The sequence below is a fragment of the Chaetodon trifascialis genome, chromosome 10 (genome assembly GCF_039877785.1).
Source record: "Chaetodon trifascialis isolate fChaTrf1 chromosome 10, fChaTrf1.hap1, whole genome shotgun sequence".
NCBI classification, from domain to species: domain Eukaryota; kingdom Metazoa; phylum Chordata; class Actinopteri; order Chaetodontiformes; family Chaetodontidae; genus Chaetodon; species Chaetodon trifascialis.
This window is the reverse complement of record NC_092065.1, coordinates 7,428,870-7,439,196: the sequence shown is the minus strand read 5'-3', so window position 1 is coordinate 7,439,196 and position 10,327 is coordinate 7,428,870. Positions and strand designations below refer to the sequence as shown.

Below are 10,327 nucleotides of genomic sequence, written 5' to 3'. Positions count from 1 at the left end.
ATTTGTACACAGCAGTATACTAAAATGATTACAGCAGTTCTTCATATATACATAAATTGGCCTTATGTTCCTGGTTGGACCACGATTAAAGCAAGTCAGCTATTTTTTTCTTTTTTGATTTAGCTCTCTGATCTGTGATAAGGGGGAGATTTCCGCCTGTCATGGCAGCAGATCTTATTTGGCGTGAAATCCTGTAACATCTGGAAGCCACCGGGCTTCCTGTCTCTGTTGTCTGTCCCTCCTACTCCTCCTTAAATAAATAAATAAATAAATAAATAAATAAATAAATAAATAAATAAATAAATAAATAAATGGATAGGTTTTACAGCAGCAAAATCATCCTGTCACCAGAGGGAACCTCATCTCTGTCACAGCGGACACAACTAGGGTCATACCGGAAACCATGTGAACCGGCCTTCAAAATAAGACTGTGTCACGAGACTTAATTAGTCCCGTGCTACATCTAAAACTGGTTTCTGAGCATACGTAGCACAGTTTGCTATTGACATGATATAACGCAAACAAAAACCTATAAAAAAATACCTCCAATTTTTCTGGAAAACTGTATGTTTTGATTGAGTCTTTTCAGCCAAATATCAAAGGTGGCAAAGAATGAAATTGAATTGAAATTAATGAAATTAAAACAAAAGTAATTCAAATAAACCAAAATAAAACAATTGCAAATGTAATAATAATAATAATAATAATAATAATAATAATAATAATAATAATAATAATAATAATAATAATTTGTTTGGGATATTTACTGCTAAAACGTGTCAGTATTCATCACTTTATCTTGAAAAGAGTGAGCGGATGTTTTATATCTGTGACTGGCTCAGGCTTGACGCTGGTGAATCAACGTGTTTGGCTACATTGCGTTGCGCTGATGCTATGCGTGCCGTGAGGACTCAGCCATCTCCATCCATCCATCCATCCATCGCACAGCAGCAGGAGCGGCGGCACAGTCCCATTAACAGCCCCCAAACTGCACCGTCCGGCGGGAACCCGCTGACGAAGCATCGCCCGGCTGAGCTAGCCCACCCGGCGCATGGACGGTCCAGGACAATGGCAGAGGATTTGGGGGTCCCTCTGTTGTGTACCGACAACAGGTCGCATGGATAATTCCTCCCCAACCCTCTCGTATCATTTCGTGTTTGGGATGATTAACGTTAGAGCGCCGCTGTCGGCTTGATGTGGCAGGAGAGCCGTGCGGGAGAGGGGCTTCTCCTCCTGGCCGTCGACTGACAGGAAAAACGGCGTGGAGCAGGTGCGTTCATAATGGTGATTTAATGTAAACGCACATGCACAAACGGCTGCAGGCAGGTAGGTCTTGCACGGATCTCGGCCGTCCCACATCTCAGTGGGTGCATCGACACATAAGTTGTGTAATCAGATAATTCCAGTCGAGCTCGCTGTGTTTTCTCGGAGATTCGCGGGGTTGGTGATGTGACATTTGGCATCATCACTGTGACATTAGAGGGGATCTCTGTGCTCGCACATTGATGCTCTTTACACGGTGGTCCGTTCAGAAACTGGCACTTAAAGTGGGGCCATTCCTGTGTTTCTCCTGCAGCACTTGGAGACTGTTCACACTGATCAGTGCACATGTATTTTTTATGGTTTAGAGGGAGAAAATATGACAGATCTTGCAAATTTAGCTGTAATCTTCATTGCATTTCCATCACAAAGTTAAAGCCCATTACCACACGCCATGCACCCTCCCTGTGTAGCGTTTGCATGCTCTCCTGTTTGGTGTCCTTTGGGTGCTCTGGCTGGGTCCCCCTCCACACACGCCAGGGACTCTCCTGCCATAAGGCGCTGGTGTAAAGACAGGAAACCAATTCTGCATTTTAACAGAATCATTAATCATCCCTGCCTCTATTAGTGGAATCACCTGCTAGCAGCTGCCAAGGTGGCACATACTGACACGACAGACATGATGCTGGTGAAATTGAATAGCCACATGGGTGCTCCACTGTGGCAGCTCTATTCCTGAAGCCATTACACCATTCCAAATTCCTCACCGTGGTGTATTTTAGGAAACGGTGTCAAATCGGGGAACTGGTGTGGGAAGTTCAGTCCAGCAAAGTCAGACCAGCCACGGCGAGGGAGCTCAGACAGGAGATCATGGGTGAACGAGTGTAGCTGGGATTGAAAATACAGAGGGGGAGGACTGATGGGAAGTTACTCGAGCGCTGCTTGGCAGGTGTTCCGGAGCAAAGCGTCAACGTCATGCTGCCACAGTGTTTTTGAGGGGGGCCACAGTGCAGACAGGCTGAGAGGATAAGCCTTTCAAAAGCCAGCGCATTACAGCTAAGCACTTCAAGACTCACCTCATCCAGGTGTGACACAAAGACCCTGACTTGTTTTACTGACTGATAGAGCTTAACTTCAGCTCCCTGTTCTGTGTGAAGCTCAGGTAACTTTTCACCAGTTTAACCTGTTTTCATAAAGATGATTTTTTTTTTTTTTTTTTTTTTTTTGCTGTGTCAGCATCACTAACCAAGGACCTCTCTGTCATGTGTGATGACCTTAGCATGGGTGGCAAAGCCTGCCTTTGCTCTGTGAAATCTCCATGTAGGTGTGTTATTGGCACTGTGGTTGAACTATCTGAGTTTAGCATAATCCCAATCTGTGCCAAACCTCAGTTATCTTCCTACCGCTAATCTCGTCCCAGGGATGTTTTCACTCTAATCTGCCCTGCTCATTTGAATGTAATGTAATCTGACTGAAAGCGCCGCTTTCTCCCTCTGACTCCCAGGTGTGGTGTGGCCAGGGGGCTCAGCAGGATGGAAATAGATGCCCGTTTTCGCTACTATTTCCAGCACCCCTGGTCGCGTCTCATCGTGGCCTACCTCGTCACCTTCTTCAACTTCCTCATCTTCGCCGAGGACCCAGTCTCTCACAGTCAGACGGAGGCCCATATGATTGTGGTGGGAAACTGCTTCTCCTTCCTGTTCAACAAGTACCCGGGCCTTGGCTGGAACATCCTGAAAGTAGTGTGCTGGATTCTGGCCATAATCAGCGGCCTGTTAGCCGGGAAGTTTATATTCCACCGCCAGCTCTTTGGTAAGTCATGCGCACGATAATGCAGTGGAATGTGCAGAGTAATGGCTCCACTGAGGGAGGGAACCTCCTCCTGACTTGTTTTTGTTGTGGCTTCTCAGCAGCGAACAGCACCTCACACTCATGCCCTACTGTTTGCGACTAATAATGTCATGAAAGGCAATCATGATGCCTTTGCAACCAGCGCCCGTCTTTGCATCTGTGCTGCTACGTCCATCTTTTCTTTCCTGCCTTTCTTCTCACTGATAATCAGATCTGGGTCAAACAGTATTTGTAAATGTTTTCTGTTCTTATTACGCGACAGGGCTGAAACCAACAGTAATTTTCATCGCTATTATTAGAAAAGCAGAAACTGGGAGAAGTTTGGTGTTTTTGCTTAGATATAGGAAATATTCACATTTAAGAGCTGGAATTTTATTTTCTTAAACTGATCGGTCGACTATCACAATAGTTGTGGATTAGCTAATCGCTTAATGGTTACAGCTTGGCATATAGTAGAAATCATTGTATGTTTTTTGGACTTTAATGGATTTCCTCATGCTTGTATCTGAGTGGCGGTTCTCAACCTTGTTGGCTTGTAATCCATTACGAAGTCACGTGACCCTCTCACAACCCTCTCCCATTGCAGGCTGCATATTGTTTAAAGCAGGAAGCTTAGACATAGGAGTGTGAATACATCATGATATTCCACACAAGGACTCACAATCACCCAGCAGATCTTCTTCCACAGCTGACGTATTGACATGTCACAGCAGGTAAAGTTTAGAGAACTGCGCTGATTTAGCGTTGCGTTTCTGTAACATCGTCACACTCACGATGGACTTTTAAAACAAAAGGATCAGTATTGATGCAGCAGAACCACAGATGCCGCTGTTTCATCTGCATTTTTTTCCTACTCAAAACCTGGCATGTACATTACCCACAATGCATCTGGACTGCCACCGGTGCAGCTGGAGACGTGGGTGTGGGTCGTTAAGGCTAATGTAGCCTCTAGCTGATAGCCTCAAGCAGAGAGGAGGTTTTCCAGATTTTGCGCTGCTTCCTCTGCAGCCACAAAACACTTTCCCCAGCTTTTATCACATATGTAGAAGTGCCCCTGGCCTGTGAACAGACTTTGATGTGTAAAATTGTTGGAGTTTGCCTTTAATAAAAGCTGCACTCCATTTAGACGTGTCAGTTTCAGGGACTCAGCATTGTGCAAGCTCGCTCACTGGTCTGGCTTGCAGGGACGCTTGAATGGAACAGAGCCATCATTAATGATATTAATTCCATCTGCTGTAACGAGTCAGTCTGCAGTGACGGTGGCCTGTCAGGACCTGTAACAGCAAGAAGAGTGCAGAACATCAACGACAGCTTCGTTCCATTTAAGTGTCCCAGTAAGTCAAGCCAGTGAGCAAGCACGCTAATTAATAGTTTGATTGCATATGTGCTGCTCCTGCTCTGGCTGGTTGAGAAGATCTGCGACACAACATCACCTGACTGCTACATATTTTAAAGTCTGCGCTCATGCAGCTCATTTCCTTTGCCTCTCACACCTCTTTGATGCATTTCCTCTTCTTTTTCACCCACTTGCCATCTCTCTCACCTCTCCTCGCAGCCTCCTCTCTTTTGTCACCCAGTTTGAGTCTTTCCATTTCACCCTCCGCTCGTAGGGCCGCGACTCCAACCTCATCAGCCTTTCATTTGTTTGAGCTGCGCGGCGGTTCGCAGTGCTTCCTCTTCAGCTCACACATTTCATTTCCTACTCATGTCACAACTCACTTAGGCCCGGATATTATTGGCCACCCTGGCTTATCTTCTTGAGATGAACCATTAATGTCTATAATTGGAGGACAGAGAGGCGGGTAGTACTCTGAGTGATCATCTTCTCTGGGCATAAATAGAAAGCTAAGAGTGCATGATGACATGATACTTTCTGCAAATACAGAGTCCTCAAGAGGGGAAATAGAAAATGGCTTTGAGGACTGCGGTTTTCTGTACACGGTGGACAGTCAGTGGATCAGATCAGATCAGCTGCTCAGTCTTCTCAAGTTGCACTCGTTTAATTGAATGTAGTGTTTCCTGACTTAGGATCTATGACTGTTTCACTTCCTTTGGACCCCACATGAGGTTACCTGATACTGTACAGGCAGGGTCCTGAGAGATTTCTGAGACTGAGATAGAGAAGTTCATTTGATATGTTTAAGAAAAAATAGGTCTGAAATACTATACATCATTTTTTTAATGTGCAAAATATGCAGCTGGCCCACATAAACTAATGTCATATTGAATTCAAGTTGATATCAGTAAATATAAACTATACAGGTTTGTTTACTCAACTCACAAAAATAAACCTAAGATCTGTTTTATGTATCCATGCGGATGATTTTGGTTGGGTTAATATTTTGGGAAATACTCTTTCTTGCTCAGAGTTAGATGAGAAAATCGCCATAACTCTCATAAATGTCCATTAAATATGAAGTGAGAATCGGAGTGTGGTTAATTTAGCTTGCATAAGGACTGGAGGCAGGGGGAAAGCTGGCCTGGCTGCCGCCTGCCAGCACTTCTAAATTGTTAATCTGGACCTAAACAACGTAAAAACAATGAGTTTTGATGTTTTGGGGGTTTAGATGGAGCAACCTCCTGGAGTCTCCTCCGGTTGACTATTAACCTCATGGTGACAACAGGACGAGCAGACTTGAAGCTAAGATTACGTTAGATTATGCTAAAATAAGATAAGTGCCTGCTGGCTCGAGTTTCGTACTTATCTTACAAACATAAGAGTAATATCGCTCTTCTCATCTAACTCTCGGCAAGGTGGTGATTAAGCGCCTTTTCCAAAATGTCAGACTGTTCCTTAAGATATCTGATTCTGCCTCCTCTCCACTACAGCAGAGGTGAATTGAATTTTCTTCACAGTGCTCGCAGCACTGAAAAAAAAAATTCTACATTTTAAGATTGTGCAGCGAGGAACAAAGGCCACGTCACTCTGGATAGACCACAGAACACGGTGCTAACAGTCTTCATAGGGACTATTTCTCCAGTAGAAAGTAGCTCAGAAGAAAACCTTTCACAGTGAAGTCTGTGGATTCTGCAGAGTTACTCAGACACTGTTTCTGGTGCAGAGATATCAGACGCCAATAACTCAAAACCTTGAAAAATACAACCACAACTATCTGCATGACAGGTGAACTGACCTTTTTTAAACTCAGAGCCATGCAAGCCGTAGAACCTCAGTGTATTCCTCCACCAGCATTTTATCATTGGCATGACTCATAATAGTAAAGTAGGTGCTTCATCACACGAACTCTGTTTTTACACTGAGGCCCAGCGAATCTGAATCAGGGTCTGTACACTTCCACTGGCTCCAGGGTACAGAGGGCAGAAAGAGCGCAGCTCATCCTGCAGCCAGGTACAACTAATGCACCTCAACAAGCCTCCGAACAGATGGCTTGTGTGTGTGTGTGTGTGTGTGTGTGTGTGTGTGTGTGTGTGTGTGTGTGTGTGTGTGTGTGTGTGTGTGTGTGTGTGTTTGTACTTCGGGAGTGCAGCATGTAAGAAAGGGCAGATGAAGAGGAGATGCTGGTGTCGAGAGCTGGAGAGGCGAGATGTGTCCTGCAAAGCGTTTCAGTGAAGCAGTTATGTAATCACAACCCAGGTAGAGCATAAGAGCTGTACTCTAGAGCCAGGCCCACTGTAAAAAACAAATCTATCATCTATTATAGATCTGTCACACAGGCCCACATGGCCCACCTACTGCACATCATGATGTTTCTACCAAAGCCCTGCAAATCTCTATCTGCTATCTCTTGTGCTCTCTGCTCCGTAGGCGGGCAGTGGGAACACTTCTGGATAGAAACAGTAGTCCATGCAAAGGTTTGAGCATCAGAAAAAGCATTTTGGAAATAATCAGTGATTGTTTGAAGCGTTGTCTGCAGTCACACTTTGAGAAAGTGTTTTCTGATGCCTTCTGCAGACATTCTGAAGCTCGTGCAGCATAACTTGGAATCGGTTTGTCACAAACCTGGAAACAGACATCGTTTTTGAAGGCTGACACATCGCCTGCACCATTCATCATTTATGACGGCCTAGAAAAACATTTTATTGCGAATTATACCTCCTCCTCCCTGTGGCGATTTAGTGTTTCTTTTTTTCCCGGTATTTGCCGCAATATTTATCCCCCAGAAACCCACACAAATATTAATCCAGTTGTCGCATAACAGTGTCTTTGCAGGCCTTATGTTCAGCTTTTCAGTCACGTTGCTGCTCAGAGTAGGCAGAGGTGCACAGTATTGTTCTCGGTTTGTTTGAGCAAAAAAACAAAACTCGATGATGAATAGCTTGTGACAGATTATGTGATTTAAGACTACATTTGGGGTTCAAGGAACAACCTATGCTGTCCCATTCAGCCACTCAAGGCTATGTGTGCTCTCTAATGGAGTGGGCGGTAGCCAATGACTTCTGGTCATTCAGAGGGAGACTGGCTGTCATTATGCATTTGTATTAAATCTTAGGTCACACAGGGTTTGTGAGCTGTCTATTTCAGTTTGAGTGTGGTTTGTTTGCATTCGGCCATGGATTAGATTAAGCCACCTTTTTATGTTTTTAGACAGAGCCTCCTCTGGGTCGATCATTGTGAAGGACTTTGCTGTAGGTTGCAGCGATTTTTCACTTCCAAAGGACCAAAAATCTATTTCACTCTCGATGGAAGCACAATGGAAACACTATTAGATTCCAGGTGGAAATCATATAAAATGTCCTTTTTTGTTTTTGCCTTTAAAGGCTTTTGACTTCTCACAAAATAAAGATAAGTAGACCCTCAGCCATGAGGCTTAATTTGACTGAAAGTGAGGCTGTAAGACAAGTCAGTCATTCACCAGTGAAAACACGAGCTCGCTCACTCACACACACACAAAGACCACACACACACACACACACACACACACACACACACACATAGAGATGGATTTAGAGATAGGTTTTGAGAAAGCTGCTGATTAAAGCTGGCAGATGTCAGTCTGTTCCGCAGTCCAGGGGAAGTGGCAGCGAAGGTTGCTTAAACCTCGACTGACAACAACAAGATGAACCTTTATGTTTGGTAGAATTCACAAAGGCAGAGAAAATCTACAAGAACGCCAAAACAGGAGTGCTACAGGGCAAATGATGTGCAGATCCGCTGACATTTAAACTGACACCTAACCTGTTAAGCACCTTAAAGGAAGAATTTAACAAATACGCTTGTTTGCTTTCTTGCCGAGAGTTACATGAAAAGATTGATATTACTTTCATATCTCGCTGCTGTGAGATCTGAAAGATAAGCTCCTGCCATGAGATGGCATTTCTGAAGACTGGAACAATTAGGAAACAGCCAGCCTGGCACCAATGAAAGACTGCTGAAAAGCTCTTTAATTAACACCCCTCAGACCTTTGTTTACTTCACACAAGTGTAAAGAGAAAATGTCTCATAGTCACTGCGGCCGGCCAAAAACAGTCCAGCACGAAACCCAAAACCACAGATTGTCTTTTTTCTCATTTTGTTTTTTGCACAGATTAGACAAAGAGTGCTGGAGGCTCATTTTGTTACCTGTGCACAGAGCCAGGCCAGCTGTTTCCATTGCATCCAGGCTTTGTGCTAAGCTAAGCTAACTAGCTTACCTGTGTCTCCTGCACGTCAGATGCCTGCACAAGAAGAAAGCAAATTTTCCCCAAATGTCAAACTATTCCTTCTAAAAACAAATTGTTTGACAGGTTCACTTTCGACATTAGTTTGGTATTTTTGCCTTTCAGTCAACAGCAATCTGTCACTGTGGCCAAAATGATGAATCTTTAAGCTTTTAGCACTGAATTGATCATCCAGGTTGTCTAAATATGACAGATTTTGGTGTCAGCTTATGCAATATTAATAACAAATGCCTCACACACCACTAGCTTTTCTTTCTGCAGCGATGCGGCACCACAGCACTAAAGCATTATGTCACGGTTATCTCACGGCCCATCTCCATAATGGGAAAAATGAAACTACTTCTCATTTCTCTCGCATGCTGCCTCAGTCCCTGATTAGCATAATATATTCACCTATCTCTCTCCAAGGCTTTGCGACTTCTAAAAGGTAAAATGAAGGGTAATTTTGAGTCATGTGGCGTGCCGTCCTAACCGGATTAGGACCTACTTTGCATGTTCTTCCTGACTCTTACATTCAATCACTGACCGCTCAGCTCCACTCGGATGATGTATTTGAGGCTCCAGAATGGTGCGAGCAGCAGCACAAGAAATGTAAAAGAAATGTGAAAACATGCTTCTGTAGATCACAGAGCTGTTTTTTTATCGGATATCCTGCTGAGCTTTGTGTGTGCGTGTGTGTGTGTGTGTGTGTGTGTGTGTGTGTGTGTGTGTGTGTGTGTGTGTGTGTGTGTGTGTGTGTGTGTGTGTGTGTGTGTGTGTGTGTGTGTGTGTGTGTGTGTGTGTGTGTGTGTGTGTGTGTTAGGGTGAGACATGTCATTGTCTGCTCTGTTGTCGGGAGTGCCTCTCGTCCCCTTTCCCTGATCTTGATGATTGCAGCCTGCAGGATGCCATCTGGGTTCTGTCATGTGTTATTACTGCGCCACGCAAAGGCTGAGATGGCTTACGTACGCCGCTCGCTCTATGGCTGCAGGTCAAAGAGAGAGTGTGTGTGTGTGTGTGTGTGTGTGTGTGTGTGTGTGTGTGTGTGTGTGTGTGTGTGTGTGTGTGTGTGTGTGTGTGTGTGTGTGTCACTACTGGGTGTTTTATTGCCCGTGTGTGTGCCTGAGAGTGTGTGTTGCTGTCGACAGTGAATTAACGTCCCTGCATTTATTCTTACTAGAGTAATTAGTCTTTTGATTCAACGGCAGTTATGATGATTTTCTAATCTTTTAAGTCTTTTACCAGGTGAAAATGACAAACATTTGCTCGTCGCAGCTTCTCCGTTTCTGCTGGATATTGCTGTGAATTGAATGCGTTCCAGTTTGGGAGTGATTGGCAGGCAGAATACACACTTCACAGATGTCACCTTGGGCTCGAGGAAACTGTGAGGTGTATGTTTAATCATTGTCTGACATTTTCTAGACTAAATGGTTAAATCAAGTGCCATCGATGATTAGTAATTAAAATAATGATTAGTTGCAAGTGTATATGTCTATGTTTTAGATGTTTCGATCATTCACGTCATTAAAAAAACTATAATTTAGATATTTTTTTAAATTAGGATGGCAGTGCCTATTGATTATTATCATTGTGGATTCATTTATCTTAATTTGTCTGA

General features: G+C 44.0%; 1 protein-coding gene across 1 annotated transcript in view; it reads left to right on the top strand.

Annotated features, from left to right (window-relative positions):
* The first annotated feature begins 829 nt into the window (after positions 1 to 829).
* tmem117 (transmembrane protein 117) overlaps positions 830 to 10,327 on the top strand; it is a 47,075-nt gene continuing 37,577 nt past the window's right edge. Inside the window, exons 1-2 of the mRNA XM_070973166.1 lie at positions 830 to 1,270; positions 2,765 to 3,072. Coding sequence (XP_070829267.1) covers positions 2,793 to 3,072 — 280 coding nt within the window. The 5' untranslated portion in view covers positions 830 to 1,270; positions 2,765 to 2,792. The remainder of the gene's footprint in view (positions 1,271 to 2,764; positions 3,073 to 10,327) is intronic.